Source organism: Podarcis filfolensis (assembly GCF_964270895.1).
Source record: "Podarcis filfolensis genome assembly, chromosome: 14".
NCBI classification, from domain to species: domain Eukaryota; kingdom Metazoa; phylum Chordata; class Lepidosauria; order Squamata; family Lacertidae; genus Podarcis; species Podarcis filfolensis.
Window position 1 is genome coordinate 7,544,941 of NC_139616.1, and position 18,897 is coordinate 7,563,837.

General features: G+C 43.4%; 1 protein-coding gene across 1 annotated transcript in view; it reads left to right on the forward strand.

Annotated features, from left to right (window-relative positions):
• Positions 1–836: 836 nt before the first annotated feature.
• Positions 837–18,897, forward strand: part of ARIH1 (ariadne RBR E3 ubiquitin protein ligase 1) — a 48,709-nt gene continuing 30,648 nt past the window's right edge. Inside the window, exons 1-2 of the mRNA XM_083586654.1 lie at positions 837–1,473; positions 16,501–16,568. Of these exons, the coding sequence (XP_083442780.1) occupies positions 1,090–1,473; positions 16,501–16,568 (452 nt within the window). The 5' untranslated portion in view covers positions 837–1,089. The remainder of the gene's footprint in view (positions 1,474–16,500; positions 16,569–18,897) is intronic.

Here is an 18,897-nt window from a genome sequence, read left to right on the forward strand (position 1 = left end):
ATCACTGATTTAGACAAATCCATAGAAGATGCAGGTGCCCATAGCAGCCTGCCTGTGAATGTTATTGTGGAGCAATACATCCAATATATGTTTATTGTCGGTGGGGTTTTATTTTACTGAAATGGATGTCAGGTGTTTTATGGGGAGCAATTCACATGTGGCATCTAACACAAATCAACAAGATGCTGAGGAGATAGTATGGCATACATTTTCCAGAATGAAATTACAGTGAAGCAGGCAGAAGGCCTTTTTCGGTGGCCACACCTTGTACTGTGACCTCCCTGCAAGATGCCCAAGAGTTAAAACAACTACATAATTTTTCGGCAATGTCTGAAGGCAGCCCTGTTTGGGGAAGCTTGCATTGTTTGATGCCGTATTTTGTTGGAAGCCGCCCAAGAAGTTTGGGTAACCTAATCAGATGCGCGGGGTAAGAGAAATTGTTATTCTTCTCTAGCAAACTCTTGCCACAAACCGCGCGCTACTTGCCCCCAAACCCCTTTTGCCACACCCAAGATGGAGGCGCCCAACCACTCCCTTTCTGAAGGGGAGCAAAGAGAGGAAGGAAACCTCTCCCGCTCAGAAAATGGCCGCCGCACTGGAGACTCCCTTTTATTGTTCACGCGCGTGGCCACACTCAATATGGCCGTCACCACCAGCCTCTTCTCTCCTCAGAAAAGCGTCAGCGCGCCGACCTTAAAAAAAAAAGTGGGGGGGGGGGAGAAAAGAGGGGCGGGGCTTGTCGCCGCTGTTCCCCACCCCGCTCTTTCTGGCCCGGCCCGCGACGCCGGCGACGTCACGCGACGCGGGGTTGCGCCCCGCCGCTGGCTGCGTGCGTGCGTCGAGGTGACGGAGCGGGCCGGACGCGTCCCTTTGTTGGCTCAGCGGCGCCTGTGAGGAGAAGCAGCAGCAGCAGCAGCAGCGGGCAGAGGCAGCAGCGGCGGGTGTTTGTTATCGGTCCGCCGAAGGGAGGCGGCCAGGCCGGAGCCTTCGAGTCCGCCCGTCCCCCCGGCGGCCCGCTGGGGCCGGCCCCGCTCCGCGCCGTCTCTCCCCGCCGCTCCAGCCGCCGCCGCCGCCGCCTCAGCCGCCGCCATGGACTCGGACGAAGGCTACAACTACGAGTTCGACGAGGACGAGGAGTGCAGCGAGGACAGCGGCGCCGAGGAGGATGAGGACGAGCCCGACGACGAGGACGAGCCCGACGACGACAACCTGGACCTGGGCGAGGTGGAGCTGGTGGAGCCCGGGCTGGGCGTGGGCGGCGAGCGCGACGGGCTGCTGTGCGGCGAGACGGGAGGCCTGGGCCCCGGCGGCGGGAGCGGCGGAGGCCTGGGCAGCAGCGGCCTGGGCGGGCCGGGCCCCGGCGGAGGGCTGGGCCACGAGCAGGAGGAGGATTACCGCTACGAGGTCCTGACGGCCGAGCAGATCCTGCAGCACATGGTGGAGTGCATCCGAGAGGTCAACGAGGTCATCCAGGTGCGCGCGCGGGGCCCGGCCGGCTCGAGGGGGCCCCCGGCTTGGCTTGCACGCGGCGGGTGGCGGAGGAGGAGGAGGAGAGGAGCGGAGCAGCCGCGGCTGGAGGAAGCTCGGGGGCGGGGGGAGAGGGAAGGGGTGGGCGCTGCTCGTGCAGGAATGCGGGCCGTGGAGGGCCAGGAGGATCGGCCGCGGCCTGCTCCAGCCACGCCTTCGCACAAGCGCTTCGCCCAGCCAGCGAGCTGCTTGGGAGGCCCTTGCTTTTCCTCCCCCGTCCTCCCTCTCTAAGCTCTTATTTCTGCCTCTTGGCAGGGGCGCCGCGGAGGGGGAGCAGGATGAATGAGGAGCAATGGCTCGGGGTGCCGTTGCCTTGTTGCGATGGGGGGAAGGAAGGGGGAATGTGCTCAAGCGGGTGTTGCCGGCTGTGTTAGTGTGTGCGCGCTCGGGGTTTTCAGTGAACCCGGCGTGGCAGCCGAATGGGCCTTGCTGCGTTAGAAACAGCGGCTTTGTGGAACTTTAAACCAACAAACAAAATAGCCTACGCTTATACGAGCTGGAGTTCCCTGATGCATAAAGCATTGTTCCCAGTTGGAGGAAAGAGAGGCGGATATATACACACACTCTTACTTGTAAGCAGTGGAGGGTGACTAATAGCCATGAAATGCATGTGTATGCATAGCCTGTGACAATTCTCTGTGGACCTTAAATGTGTATATGCCATTCCTATTATCAGAAATAATCGATGTTAACACAGTTATCTTAGACTTTTTAAAGAACTGTAGCCTGTAGTCAGCCAGGAAACCATTGTTCAGAAGGTTGTACCCCTATGATCCCTAGCCATCTTTTTAAAAGCTTCTGGACTGTGAACCTAGGGATTGCACCCAGGCCCAAGAATTGAGCCCCAACAATCCTTTGTAGAGTGCACCTTCTGGACTGTGCTGTGCAGCTTTTCAGTATTGCAAAATAAAAGCAACAGGGCAGGGCTCAAGAATATGGAGTGGTGTGAGTCTGGAGTTTTTAGGTACTGTTGTGGCCTTGTGAGCTGTATAGTTTCAGATATGCTTTAGTCTGCACCCACATGTTTAGAAACACTCGTTCATGTTGCACTTTTTGCAGGTTCCACAGATACTAGAACTTTCTCAGAACCAGGGTTAATCATACTTCAAGTAGTTCCATTGAAATTGATGGACACAACTAGCTTCAGTACATTAATTTCAGTGGGTTTGTGCTGAATAGTTGCCAGGTCTGCTAGAAGGGGGATGAGCCTTCCAACTGCCAAGGGGTCTCATCTGTCTGACATAATGCTTTTTGGCTACAGTGAAATATGAGTTTGGGGACATGGAGATGCCATTATAATATTTTAGGATGGTGTGTGTTAAAATTCCACTTCGTGCAAAATAAATTGTGTATTGATTTTTGTGAACAATTTTATTCCTAATAATGGTCATGAAGCTAGATGGTCGTTAAAACCTTTTTAGTTCTAACCAATCATTCATATTAGGCATCCTTACATGTTGCTATCTTGAAGATTGCTGGTTCTTATGGTAGAACTAGGAAAATCTCATGCTTTTATCTGGGTATTTTTCTGTGACTTTCAGTCCTCAAGATGACATACAATTGCCTAGGGTGTGTGACCCCGCCCCCCTTACACAGACAATAACTATTAAGGTAGGCAGGCAGGCAGTATTCTGTTAGCATCTTCACCATCATGAACTTACAACCATATTTAATGGTTTGCCTTTAGATAATATACCAGAATAAAACATAAGTGCTCACTTACACATACTGATCTTGCTGAGAAGTCATTGATTCCTGCAAAATATCATTTGACTTATTCAGGAAAGTTAATAACAGATTAACATGATTCAGGAGCACTCTGTCTTAGGTACTAAAGAAGGTGTTAAGCTATGGAAGTTTTGATTCTAATTTTGTTTGGTTCAGGTTGCTTTTCTTGTTTGGCAACCATGTTACTTCTGGTTGGTAGGAATAATTGTCCTCCCTTGTCTCACAGGTTAGTTGCCATAGCAGGGGGTAGGCAATCAGTGGCTTACATAAAACCCTTTGAAAACTTCTTCCTTCAGCAGCTCCTTTGTTTGGATCAACTTGGAGAGGAAGTTACTTTGATGATAAAAGTACAGGCATCCTTACTTTGCATGGTGTTCACGTGGTTGCCGAACTTGGATATAACATAGAAGATAAGTTGCATGGTGCCCTGACTGATTTTGGCCCCATCTGTACCATACATTTAAAGCAGTACCGCTTTAGAGGTTCATCACTTCCCCTAAGAATCCTGGGAAGTGTCTTTTGTTAAGAGTGTTGAGAGTTGTTATTCCACAGCACAGTATTCCCCTCACAGAGCTTCAGTTCTCTCAAGAGTCAGTCCCTCTTTCCAGGTAGCTCTGTGAGGTGAATGTTGGTCTCCCAGCAGCTTCTCAGCACTTTAAAGAGTACCTTAAAGAGTACCTTAAATGTATAGTGCAGATGGGACCTTTGTTTTACTGCATGTGTGTGTTGTAACCATTTTCTAGCAAAGACTTTGCCAAATCAAAATCTCCCTCCTGTCCTTTGAGCGGAAAAGAGATGTAGTGCTGGTATATCTGGCAGGTGGAAAAAGCAGTAGGAGAGGGGGGCAGCATTCTAACATTTATTTTAACTGTGATGAAACAGGAGAGAAGCTAGGATTGGAAAATGCATTCAGGTGATACAGAGAGGCTCTTACTGCCATTCTTCTACATTTAGATATCACAGTGATTTGGCCCTAAACATGACTAAAGAGAAGGGGCAGTGCTTTTTTTCCTGGGGAGGATGCAGGGGTACGCATACCCCTAAACATTTTATTAATCTAAGTTTGGCCTCATTGAAGGGCAGTATTTCAGTATGAGTAGGAAAATGAGAGTACTCCTAAGCATTTTTTAAAGGAAAAAAGCATTGAGAAGGGGTAACCATGAACCTATTTGGGGTCCTGGAGGGGGTCATTGTGGCCAGAGATTGCTCTCCTATTTCCAACAGAAGACCTGCATGTCAGTTTTATATTGGGCGTAAAACTCTCAGCTTCCACCCCTAAATCTATAGAGTTAAACTGAAAGCAAACTGAACCCAAACTTTTTTAAGGGCCTTCACTGATGTGTTGAGAAGAATGTGAGAGGTAGTGTACTTTGCCCTGTAGATTGCAGCTGCTGTGTCATTATCTGTTCTTCTTACCCACCCTGTTTGCAGCCTGACAGTTTGCACTTTAAATACAACAAAGTTTTGCATAACAGGGAGAGCTGCAATAGATTCTGACTTCACAGCAAGTAGGAAAATACTTGTGAAGTAACTTGTAGCACCATTTGTGTACTTTTGTCATCCGAAGTCATGTTGGCTACTTCACATTAGTAGTGAAACACTTGCTTTTTGGGAACCTTCAGCCTTAAGGCTTAGTCCTTCGGTGATTTTTTTAAGGCAAGGTGAAAAATGGCTGCAGTTTGATTTCAAATTGCAAGGGTTGGGTGGTTGTTATTGCAGAGTGAGTAACAGTGGGTGTGGATGCATTGCTTCTGCTTCAATTCTGTTCAAGTAGACCCTGATCTTAAGCTTATCTCTCCTTAATCTGTAGTGTGAGATATGTAAGAAGTGTGTATCTTGGTATATTTGTGTCTGACACTTCAAGGTCAAACATAAGATTGGAGTTTTATTCAGGGAGCAAATGTGCTTGGTCAACTGGATCTCCAGTCCCAGCCTGCTGCTGTTGGGTTATATGATCGGCTTCCCAGCTCTTGCTCCTCAGGTCTTCAGTTTTTGTGAGGCTGAGCTAGCACATGCTTTTTACTTGCTTAACCACTTCTACCTTGTGATATATTGAAGTTGTCTTCAATATATTACCCAGAAAACAGAAACTTTAGAATGAATGCCTTCTGGGTTGTTGGTTTTGTGTGTGTGACAGACACAGGAATGACTTACCACTCTGTAATGATGGAATGAGGTGGGGTTACTTACTCAGTCTTAAAATCTGCATCAAAAGTCTATAATGAGCAGGAGGGAGCAGTTCAGCTAACTTATATAACATCACATGTTCATGTTTACCTACTACTTTTGCAAGCATGCTGAATGCTAAGTTATTCGTTATTTTGCTGAATTCTTATCCAGGCACCATGGTTCTCAAATGTGAGTTATTTATTGAAAAGTCCTGAAATGGGCTTTGGAAATTATCAGAACACTATTGCATTACTACTTGTGTTTCTGAATCTGAAGTGCTTGAGTCCACTTAACGCAAGATATTTTAGTTTTTGGAAAACATACCAGAATACAGAATACCAAGCTAGTGTCAGACAGAAGTAAATGCATGTGTTGGTATTTGTTCTTACGCAAGTGAAAACTAATCCTTTACTAATTGTTGATTGCTTGTATTTTAAAGGTTAAGTGCACAGACCTAACATTCCTTGAAAATTGAAGCCATTAAACAATATTTCCCTTAGGCTTTGAGCAGAGGGTTAGAGAAGAGAGGGGAAGCTGAACATTAAATGCATTAAATGACTTACCACTTACCACATAAAATGCTACTTGGTACATTGTGAAATAATAAAATTAACACATTTTGATTCTGACAATAATCAGGTATATTTTTGATATGAGAGATGGAACTACAAGCTGCTACAGTCTAAAGTAACTAAGCATATCCCCATGACCATGAAGAAATAAATTCATTTTTTTAGAGACAACTCAAATGAATGAATACAAGTAGGCTTCTGAATAGCTTCTTGCCTAGTGATAAGAAATGCACACAAGCTCTTCTAATAGAAATATTTGATCTATTTTGCTTTTACTTTGGGACTAGTGATGTTGTATAAAGTTGTTATGTTGACAGTCAGGCTTGCAACTTGCTTGCAATACTTCCCTATAAAGTAGCTAGTACTGTTTCTCTGTACATTCTCATTGGATAGTTTTTCTTTACTTTTTCCATATGGGACTTTGCATGGAAGAAGAGAATACTACTGAAACTTCTTAAGCTTTTGAGTGTTATGCCTCAAAATGTGTAGTAGGATAGGGGTTTTTCCACATAGATACGTGTTTGCATTAGTGAGAACTCACACAGATACCTGTTGGACACATGCTCTGGCTGGGAAGGGAAGAGGATTGACAAACACCCAGACTTGGTCCAAGAACAGTTCTGGAGCTGCTGCTTCGCCAACATCTCCTTGTTTTCTCCCTTTTATGGGCAGCCCTGCAAACTGAGTCCAGATTCTGTTGTGTTCTCTGCCTCCTTACTTGTGAGGAAAGTGTATTTGTGGCCCCTGGCTTGAGGAATATTTTGTTCCCTTTGTCCTGAGGTCAGCTGCTAGGAAGACACAGCTACCCATGGCCTCTTTAACAACACTGCTGCTTGTTTCTTTTCTGATTTCTCTCCTCCCCCAAATTTCCTTCACCCTCTTCTCTCACTTTAGACTCCATTCTTGTCCAGTGGGCTTGTGCCACAAATTGAAGTAACAGAATCCATGTGTTTAGCTATCTTCTCATATTGTATCTGGAACCAATGTGTTATGGCAGTGGTTTTCAACCAGTGTGCCATGGCACCCTGGGGTGCCTTGAATTACGGTCATGGGTGCCAGAGACAATACTAGCCTCTGACCTTCTCGCTCGCCTTCCCTTCCTCCCCTGATGCCCTCTTGCATCTCTGCCTCCCAAAGGTTTGTGCAGCTGTTTGATGCAGCAGCCCTGGCTACTAGCTCCCCAAGCGAATGGTGCTTCTGGGGCTGGCCAGTGATTACTTTCCAGGTTCCTGTGGAACAGTATGAGGAGGCACCTCTCTTTGGGGCAGGGGGGCAGCTCAGAGACCAGGGGCAGCAACAGTGGCTGCCCAGAGGACTCCCATGGAGAGAGGAGAGGAGGCTGAGGGAGCACTCCTTAAGTGAGCGTGAGGAGCTACCGGCTCTGCAGGCAGGGGGTGACATAACTGGGCTCCTGATCCCCACAGGGGTGCTGCAGAAAGAATGTACAGCCATCCCTCTGGTTGTGTTTGCTTCATGTTGCGGATTTTCGGGTTGCGAACGCGGCAAACCCAGAAGTGTATACTTCCAGGTTTTGACGCGCACGCAGAAGCGATCTGCGCACTTCGCACGTGTGCAGAAGCACACGTGCAGTAGCGGCACTCTACTTACGGACTTTTTGGGCTGCAAGCGGCACCCCAAAATGGATCACATTCGTAAGTAGAGGTACCACTGTAGTTGGTCAAGGGAGTTGTCAACCCAAAAAGATTGAAAACCTCTGGGTTATGGCACGCTAGCATGCTTTGGAACTGTTACTACATCATGTGATAAATATGATTCTTAAGACCCAAGGAAAGTCAGCATGAAGGTAAAATCAGAATTAGCTCAGAAAAAAAGATAAATGTGAGGCCTAGTTCTCACATACAGCTTAACCAGTAGTTAGCCTATCTGGATGTATCACACCGGAGTGCAAAATGATGTTCTTGTGACCCAACACACAGCACACTATATCAGAGAAGGCCCTGACTCCTAATTTTCTATGGGGAAGGAATTTTTATTTGATATGGAGGAACATTCATTGATGTGACCCCCAGCATGCACTCAGCCCATGTACTGCTGGATCAAGCCAAAAACCAGTCATGTCCAGCAATTCTCACAAGTTCTCACAGTTGACAACCTGATGTGTCTTACATCATCATCATCATCATTATCATCATCGTTATTATTATTATTATTATTACTACTACTACAATTTATACACCGACCTATACCCGGAGGTCTCAGGGCGGTTCACAATAAGACTGAACGCGGGACTTGAGGAGTGCAGCGGTGCTGGTCCCACTTATAATGCCCAGCAGCTGGTATTCAGGAGCATATGGCCTCCAACAGTCGAGTTAGAGCATATAACCACATGGTTAGGAGTCCCCGATAGCCCCATGCTCCTTCAATTTGTCTACTCCTCTTTTAAAGCCTGTCCAGATTGGTGGCCACCACTGCTTTTTGAGGGGACAAATTCCATAATTTATGCTGTGTGTGAATGAATACTTCCTTTTTCCCCTGTCCTGAATCTTCCAACATTCAGCTTCATTGGATGGAGTGCCTCAGGTTCTAGTGTTAGGAGAGAGGGAGGCCAACCTATCTGTGCACTTTTCTTGCACCATCCATAATTTCATACAACTCTGTTGTGTCTCATTATTCACCTTTTCCACAGTTAAAAAGCCCCAAATAGTGTAATATTTCTTTAGCTGGTAACATTTCATCAGGTGGTTCTCAACATATTTAAAAAGCTTCTTTGTAAGTCTTTTTTCAAAGCATCTTTAAAAACTACTAGAGAGTTCAGCTGCAGCAAAGTCATCCAGCTTCCTTGAGAGGAAGCTTACTAGTCTTGTTCCTTAAACCACCATGTGATTCATATGCATACTTTGAGGAATACTGTTCACCTTAAGATCAACAAAGGCTGAAAAGTGCCAAGAATGGACCAAACGAAAAGCTGCACCAAACAAAAAGCCGCATATGCACCCATGATATGAAAGAAAAGCCTAAAGTTATATCATGCCACTTCTTACCTCAAGATCAAAACAAGAGAAAAATACAAATGATCAGTGCCAAATTTACTATTTTACTATTCCTGTTGTCAGCAGCCCTTAATTTTCCTGCTTCAACCTGTTTTCACCTTTCTGTGTGCCTGTGGTGCTATTGATGACATCGGCTAATCTTGTTGATTTACATCTGATGGGAAATGACTCTTGATTCCAATTCCAAGGAGCAGAACGTAGAGGTGTTCTTTGTGTCTCCCCAGCAGTTGTGAGAGCTCCCTTCCCCTACAGGTCTATAAAATTCTGAATCCATATCCTTTTCTGTACAAGCTGGGGGATAACACAAATTAGATATGTGTTATAAATTATTTTAGTTCTAATTCTTACCTTTGATAAGCTCTTGAAAATGGATTGGACTGAAATTGAGCTCAAAATTCATTGTTCCTTGGACTCCCACTTTATTTGGACTTCCAGGGAGTGGTCCAAAAATACTTATAGGTGTATCATACTGGAAGATGAAGCTTGTTGGATGTGGCCACACTGCCCTAGTGGTTGCTGATGGAAGCAGAATTGGAGGAAAATTGAATTGGTTTAAAAGTTGAGCATTGCCTTTACCCAACGTGAAAGGACATGAGTTTGAAGAATAAGAGTGGATTGGCAAGTGTTCATATATGTGAAACTGTTTTATTGAAGGATCATGATCAGGTGTAATGCTTTTTGTTTCTAAGGTAAGAAGCAATAGCACAAAATTTTAATAAAGAAATTTAGGTTGAATGTTAGAAATGACTCCCTAGTAGTGATGATGATAATAATATAGCACGGAAAAGACGCCCAGGGATGTTTTGGGATCACTTGCCATTGGCTTGTAAGCAAGCTTTGACACTCTATTTTCATGCATTTGTTGATTTTATTGTAGCAGTGCTTTGAGTGCTTTTAACAGAGAAGCAACTCTTTAATATTAACAATAAATAGAAAGGTTTATATCAGGCTTCCTCAACCTCTGCCCTCTAGATGTTTTGAGACTACAATCCCCATCATCCCTGACCACTGGTCCTGCTAGCTAGGGATCATGGGAGTTGTAGGCCAAAAAAAACATCTGGAGGACTGAGGTTGGGGAAGCCTGGTTTATATTCTTTTTGCCACTGGCTAATGGAGGCAGTTGTGGAAATAGCAGCACTGCAGGCCCTCATTGGCCAACCAGAATTTGACTCTTTTACTTCTCTGTTTTTCGAAAGCAGATGAATAGCTACCACTTGTGACAGTGGCAGGAAAACCAAGCCTTTTGATTCTGGGTTTGGTGGACTGTGCTCGTGTAATGTAGTACTGTAGCTAGATTTGCTGGAGAGACCCTGCCTTAAATTCCTGCTTGGCCACAAAGCCTCCTGAGGAGCCTTGAGCTGGTCTCAGCTGAATCTACCTCACAAGGTGGCTTTGAGGATAAAGAGAGGGGGGTGTATTCTGCTCTGAGCTCTTCAGAGAAAGGGAAGGATTATAATATAATAGCGGAGCAATCTCCAGCTCTGTAATTGCATCTAGCATTAATTTTGTTTGCAAAACTTCATATATTATCACCGATGTACAAAAAAAAGGCCTAGGCTGTCTGTCATTTAAAATGATGCACACTGAAACCATTGGTACTGGAGAAATCTGAGGCTTTTATAGTCTCTGTTTGAAACCTGGCAAAGTAATTTCATACTTGGAGTATTTTGAAATGTTTCTGAGCCTCTGTGGCTGTAAAATAGATTTGTTTGAAATATTGCTGATATTTCAGCTCTGTGCTAATTGTGGCAGCCATTCCAGAAATGAAGACCATTACTTGAAGCTGTCACTTTCAATGCTTAAGTGACTTGCAGATCCTTGATATATTTTTAACTTCAGGAGGGTTGCCTACTGGAATAGGACAGCTGTTTATTTTGCCACTAGCAGTCTTTGGGCAACAAGAGCACAAATGTAATCACCCTAGCCCAGACCTAAGTAGAAAGGGGGTGTTATGTAACATGTTGCTCTCCGAGGGTTTAGAATAAGCTGGCTTGAGTTATGTGGGGGTTTTTTTTGTTTTTTTAGGCTGCAAATATTTTTTAAAACATGCGTAACCTGAATAACTCTTGGGGGCCAACAGATCATATTGCTGTGTTTTGAGAATACCTGTGATATTTATTCTGACTTTCCTCTAGATATTTTTTTTTGTAGAAATTCAGTAGACTTTCTGCAGTGAAAATTGTATAACATAAACCCAATTGAGAAGACTCCCTCTTAAAAGGGTGGCATGTTGCACTTAGTGACCACTTGATACTAATCTATTCCTATAAAATCTTGATTACAGTGCTGTCTAAATCATTCAGTTGTATTGTATGGGCGTTTAACATCTGTCAAATCTGTGAGGACACGTTACACCACCACAGTAAGTGTAGGTGCACTTACACATGGGTACTATGTAAATTTGACATTTGCAGAAAATGCCCAAGAGACTTGGCATGGCCTTTACTAGGATACGAAAAGCTTTTTTTTAAAAAGAAAAGGCAACAAGCCCTGGTAAAAGCTAGTTTTTCCCGGAATAATGTATTAATTAATCCTTTTAGCAGTACTGTTTAATCAAATGCATATTGTGCTGCTGTGGATTGTTCCATATTGAATATTTAACATAGGAAAATCACCTTATACAAGTCAGACTCCTGGACCACCATGTAGTTACTATTGCCTGTACTAACACCAGTCTTTCTCAGTTTTCAATATGCCAGAGATTGAACCTGGGAACCTCTGCATGCAAAACATGTTCTCTACCATTGGACTACAGCCCTTCCCTTAAGGACATCTAACTGTTTAGAAGCTTAGTTTTTGAAAAATGTCTGAAATTTTAGCATGAAACTCAAATATCTGGCCACCACAGTGTTTTTGCTGTCTCCTTCAAAATATACTGGCAGATGCCTAACACAAGACATTAATATCCTTGATATCTCTTTTCCACTTTTTCAAATGTGTTTCCTTTTCACTCACATTTTCCTTTGCCATATATCTTAAGAGACCCTTCCTACATGATGGCTTTCACTTGGGCAAATTTTGCCAGGATACTCTGTTTTGTATGAAATGACACAGATGTAAAGCGTGTCACTAAAATATATGCAAACAGAGGTGTGACCTTTTTCCATTCACTATTCACATTTATTTTAAATGCAAAAATAGAGAATTAGATATGTGGACACGTGCTGTACACCATGTCAGGTCAGCATGCAACGAAATGCAACACTTTCCTTAAAAGCAATATTTCACCCTCCCACTCTCTTCCTTCTTCCCAAACAGATTGCCAAAACTCACCTCCCCTCTGAAAGAATACCCTACTTTTCTGGTAGAATGAAGCTTTGGGTGGAACCATATGGAAGCCCATAGTTCATTCATGAGTAAAGGTGGGAATTTAATAACTGGGCTGCCCTTTTCTGAAGCAATAATATTTCTAGGGCTTCCCACTTTGCGCTGTCAGTTCCTGAAGTGGATACAGGTAAAGTAATTTTGCAGTAATATGGTGGGTTGTACATCATTATACAATAAAACCAAGCATAGGAGATTGTAAACCCATTGTCTCAAATTTCTAGTGTAAAGCTTTTCACTGGAGCGGATTGAAAAAACCACCTTTTCCCTTTCATTAGTTTTCTGGTGCTAGTGTCTTTCCCTTCATTGAGAGCTAGTGTGAAATCCTGGTTAGTTTTTTGAGCTTAGATTCAAGGAGCTCTAGTTTGAATACTCACAAGCAACAAAACTCACTGGGTGACATTGGGGCAGCCAGCGCATAAAGTGTGACAAGCCCATTGATGTATGCCACCCTGAGCTTCCTGGAGGAAAGTGGAACAGTAATGTGAGAAATGATGAGTCCAGGCTTCTAAGTACCAAAACTAGCTTCCATTTTAAGCTTCATCATTTGCTCCTTGATACCATGCACTTTCAGGTGACTAGTTTTGTGCAGTTGAACGTTTTCTGACGATTTCAGTGGGAAAGGGTAGGAGACACTTGCTGGCTAAGCATGTAATGAAGCCAGTAGAAGTGGTACATGTACAGAAGCGGAGCCCCTACCTTAAGCCTTGGCCTGTAGGAGAGCTAATGCCATCTGAAATTTTGTGAGTCAAGCGTGTGTCTAATTAGGTAGAAATGATTTTTAAATTTAGCCAGGAACTGTTTCACATGGAACGGTAGGCAGGAATGTTTTGGTAATTTTGAGTTGTGTTTTAGAAATGCTGAATGAAATGCTTCTTCATTAACTAAAATGTGTGTGTGCATGCATTCAGAACAAATGGATGAATTGATTGGGCAGTGCTTTTTTACATTTGAACTATGACTGCCATAGGGAGAGCCAAGAGTTCAGCACTCCTGAAGTCTTTCCACATTGAACAACCACTCTCCCTATCCAGTGCTTGGGATGCAAGGAGGCTCCTTCCCCAAATTAATAGTGAATTTTTGCTAGACTTATCCTGTAGGCAGATTAATATTGCTGAATATCTAATCAGTTTTTCTCTTGCTTTCTCCTTGCCTTCCAAGTGTCTTCCATTTCCCTTGTATTGAACAACCCTAGGGTGTGTAGCCATGAACACAATTCATGATTAAGTACTTTTTAATTAACGTTTAGAATTCATACCAAAAACCAACAAAATCTTGCTTGCATTAGTGCGGCTAGGTAATTACAGTGGATGCTTGGGTTGCGAACGCGATCCGTGCAGGATGCACATTCACAATCCGCAGTGACGCCTCTGCGCACGCGCGTGTTGCAATTCGGGGCTTCTGCGCAAAGCGTGATTTGCGCTTCTGTGCAAGCGCGACCGCCGAAACCTGGAAGTAACCTGTTCCGGTACTTCTGGGTTTCAGCGGTACGCAACCCGAAAAAACGCAACCTGAAGTGTCTGTAACCCGAGGTATGACTGTACAGAGCTTGGACCTAATGTTGTTATTTCCTCCCTCCCCACTCCAGATACTGTGGGCAAGAGTTTTGTAACAAGTCCAGGGCAGTCAGCACTTTGTAGGACCACAGATACCTTCCCCTCTGAGCACTGGCCATACTGGCAGAGACGGATGGGAGTTGGAACCCAACACTGTCTGGCGGGACACATCTCCCCCTCCCTCATCCCACTGCCTCCAGTGTTACATTAGTAGCTGAAGAGTAGGGTATGAATGAAGGTGATGTGGGAACTCCCATTAGATGCTTTTAAAAAGAATCCATGCTAGTTGAGTTGCAATTTCAAATGTGTTTTGTGCTGTGGGCATACTCTTGACTTTCTTGCAATTGGAGATCAGTTAGATATTGGTCTTCAACTGGTGCTGTGGGACTCATAAATGGATTATCTGAGGATTTTTTTGCATCTCCCTCCCTCCCAGTGTGGATCCTGTGTTGTGTGTTGGGATTAAAGGTGGTTTCTGGGTCTAAGAGAATGTTGAAGGTGTTTCTATTATAAACAAGCATAACAAAGTTGCTTTTCAGTGCAGTGAAACTGTTGCATTCTGGTAGATTATTTGTGTGGATACAAATTCTACATGGTCCTAGGATTGACAATTTCCTCTGAGGTAGCAAACCCATAATCTCTTACAACTGTAGCATAGTACTGTAATAGAAATGAAGTGATCAAAGCAACTTGATATTTAAATTCCATGTTGCGAAACCTGCAACTCCCATCAATTCGTCCCTGATCAGCTTTGGGGGCTGATGGGAGTTGGAGTCCAATAATATCAGGCTGTGTGTGCATGTGTGCCACAAGTTCCCTATCCACCTACCCTGGCTGTAGCATATAGTGGCAGATTTCGTGATTTGGTTTATATTTGTAGTGCTGCACATTCATCTTACTAGCACTAGTATTCTGAAATAACAAATTGTTACTGTAGGCTTCTGGCAACGGTTAGAAACTTTAGAAACAGGTTATGAATTTGGCGGGTGAGGTATTGAATGGCTTTATATTGTCATCTTAAAAACTGTTGTCAAAATAGCAACACTCAGTATTGGGTAGTGTAACTCTTGTCCCAGATAGCAGCTTACTAAAAAATCCCACATGTCTGGCCTTTGAAACTTGGGGTACTTGAGGTAGTATGTGCTATGAGTCTGAAGTAGTGCTGGATAATTAGAATGTTGGTCATTGTGTAAAGTAATATCTTGTTGGAGCCATTTCTGAATTTCTGTCCATGGGTGCTAGAACCAGTGATGTTGCTTAGCTTTGCAACTGGGATGGAGTAGGGTTTAGAAATAAAATAAGCTTTTATGACATGAGTCAAAATACCATTTGTATTTCAGCTGGGCTCATAAATAAACAAATGCCATTTTCAAGGCTCCCTGCCCTGTGTCATTCTCTCTTCCCAAACCTTACCTTCTAGCAGCAGTAGTGCTGGGGCCTGGCAACCTACAGTTCTAAGGAACTTCCTGTTTGTAAGTCTTCCTGGCCTTATGAAGTCCTCTCACTTAACAGATTCCTGTTGCTGAGTGTAAGTTGTAGTGTTAGAAATGCACCAGGTTGTAAATGTAAGTGTAAATTGTAATGTTAGAAAGGCACCAGGCGCGTTTTGCGACTAGTGTGGGTCCAATTGTGATGACATGGAGATCTTCGGATGCCAGATTGGCAACTGGGGAAAGCAAAATGTCACTTAGAGAAGGATCTGAAATGTTTTCTTTGAAGCTTTAATTTGTTTTCTTCTGGGTTGTTTTATTTGATGTTTTAATGTGTTGTAAACTGCTTTGAGATTTGTTCTTTAAAATATAAAGCGGTGTAGAAATTATGATGATGCTAACAACAACAAATTCCACCGGGAGGGCAGGGATGGCACATTCCATTGTGGAGACTGTAACCTAGGTTTAAGGTGCCATTTGGTGATTAGAGTATATATCTGATTTTTGAACACTGGCAAGTTGTGTTGTTTTTAGGAGGCAGGTAGGTGTAGCTAGCAAAATTTGGTGGAGGAAATCAGCTGCAGAGAAGTCTGGGGATAGTGAAGGATCTGCAGTTGTCTTCGTCTTTAAGAGCTTTGTTTTTCTAAAACCCTTGATTACTTAAGATTTCTTTTAGGAAAACAGGAAACATAAGCACATTGTAATCAAAAGCAAGGTGTTTGTGTTTTTTTAATGTAACTTTAAAACTTGTTTATACTTGCCAGGGTGGCTAACCTGTGACCCTCTCCCTATTGTTGGGCTCCCCAGCCAGCATGACCAGGCAGTCAGGCATGATGGGATTTGTAGTCCAGCAATATTAGCAAGGCTACAATTTCCCCACCACTACCATAAACAGAGGTTCACCCATTTGTGACACTGCACTTGTGTTGCAACTCTGAGACATTGAGTATCTCCAGGGCTTAGCATCATGTCAAATCATATCCGCCAACGTGTGCAGGGGCAATGGAACCCCTGTGCAAAATATTTGTCGACTGTACTGCCCAGAGCTCCTTGGAGGAAGGGGGATGTAAATGTGTATTGGAGCTTTGATGCCTACGCATGTTAAACTTCCAGTTCTTCATGGGCATGCCTCTGTTTTGCTGCTCATTAACTTCTACCATGACATTTCCCCCCCTTTTTCTAGAATCCAGCAACTATCACCAGGATACTCCTTAGTCATTTCAACTGGGATAAAGAAAAGCTGATGGAAAGGTAAGCAAACTGCTTTTCTCCTTCTGGAAAGTGTTCTGGTAACCTCTGGTAGGTTTATTATTTCAGTTATCTATACTTGGCTGCAGATTAGCATTCACAATGATTTTCAGATTTTTGTGAGAGCAAGTTCTCTTAGTGAAGAAAATGGTGTTCAAGCCACCCTGAGTATGTAAGTGCTTCATTCTATCTAGACAGTCACCAGTTGCCTATGTTAGAGGCAATCAGATGGCTGAATGCGAGACTTGCTGTGTTTTAAGGTTGTGGTGGCAGAGTGGAGAGGACAAGGGTGGGGTCAGGGAGAAGCCTCCTGTTCCCAAGAGATACATGCAGGGTACTGCCTTTTTATATTGAATATGCCCGTCTTTTACAATGTGTTCTCCCTAGGGTTTCATAACCCTCAGTGCAAGCATAAACATGGTCCTGGGTGGTAACTGGAGAGAGAGTTTTCAAATCTGGGTGATTTTAGTTATCCTGGCACTCGCCCTTGCTTGTACCTGACAATACTCATTGTATTAATGTCAGTCTACGTTGCTGTTGACATATATTGAACAACCGTATAATGTGGGCAGAGCTAACTGACTTGTGTCTTGCTGCGTTTAATTTGTAGCTTGAGTGTTGCTATAATAAAACACTATTTTCAGGAAATGCAGATCTTGTTTCTTTTTTGCAAGTTGTATTTGAACTGTGCCAACATGGAAATGTGGAGGTTAAGCAACTGCAAGGAAGCCAAATATTCTCAAATCAAAAGAGTTCCTTCTCTAACTCCCATGAGGAGTTCAGAGTTGGACTCGTGGAAATGGTACGCCATGGCATGAGGCACTTTCAGCATTCATTGTTGTTGCACTAAATGTCCAATACACTGTCTAAAAAATCTTTTTAAAGTCCCAGCTCAAAGAGTAACATGAGAAATATGTGATGGAGGTAAGGAGTCTGTCGCTTGTCAGAAGTTGCTAGTCTGCAGCTACTTTCATCCCCAACCATAGTGTCTGAGATTGACAATCTACCCTTCATAGTTGCAAAGATAAATTTGAAGAATCTGGCCTTCTTCATTGTGCTCCAGCTGCTTTCAAGATAGAGGAATTTAAATCACCAAGAAAAGATTGTAAATGAGAAATGTAGTTTAAATCTATTTAGAAAAAGCTGGATCCAGCTGTTGGTGTAAAAGAGAAGGCTAATTTATATTTCTTGCATATTAACATTTGGTTTGACAGCTTGTTTAAGATGGGAACCTTAGTTAAGAGAATAGTAAAGTCATATCTGAACTGCCTATTTTTCTCTTGTTTGGAACAGCAGACAACTGAGTAGGGAAATGAGGTTGAGTAATTGTGTCTTACACTTCAGAAAAATTGCTAGTAAAGTCGAAAAGTTGTAAATGGATTCATTAAGCTTTTTTTCATGCTAGAAAATCACATAACTACTGGTGGTCCATGTTTTCACCAAGAATAAAGCATGATACTGGCTGTTTGTGTGCTTTTTTTTGGTTTTAAAGAGCATAACTTTCAGGTGGCATAGCAAACACTACCCAGTAGGAAAAATATACATTAATTGTGTGGCACTTATTCTAGGTGTCCCAAGGAATATTATTGGTAACTTGATTACGTTTATTTAGGAACAGATTCCATTTGTAGTGTAGCTTTTCATTCCAGTAATGCTTGTGAATCTATTAAAGGATGCTCTTCCATGTGTAAACTGATGTAATCTGCTATTTAGCTTCGAAATCCTCTTGGGCAAACTATTAGGAAAATCCCTTGCTCTGAAATGATAGAAGTATTCTTCCAGAATCTCTTTGATTCCAAATCCTTTGGATTTCCCACTTTCTTCTTCTTCTCATGTCTCATTTCCAATTACACATGATATTGTACAGTAATACTAGGAAGCAGTTTCCGCTTATTATAGCTAGGTTGCTTGATTCAGCATTGATTAGGAATTTAAACTTGAATTTTAACTTGTTATACAATGGCAAAGCAATATTTGTCCTTAAAGGTAAAGGGACCCCTGACCATTAGGTCCAGTCGCGGACGACTCTGGGGTTGCGGCGCTCATCTCACTTTATTGGCCAAGGAAGCCGGCGTTCAGCTTCCAAGTCATGTTAAATTTGACTAGACCCAAGACCCCAGTAGTGCAGCATTTTGATCTCACCATGTCCAGCCAGATACATATATGAAGCCCACAAGAAGAAAATGAGTGTAATAGCACTCTTCTTCTGTTAACACCAGCTGCTGAGAATCACAAGACATGTTGTTTCTGATACTGGAGGTATAGCCACATGGCTTGCATCCATCCACTAGAAACCGTGTGTTTCGTATCAGCCCAATTCTGTTTACCGTAT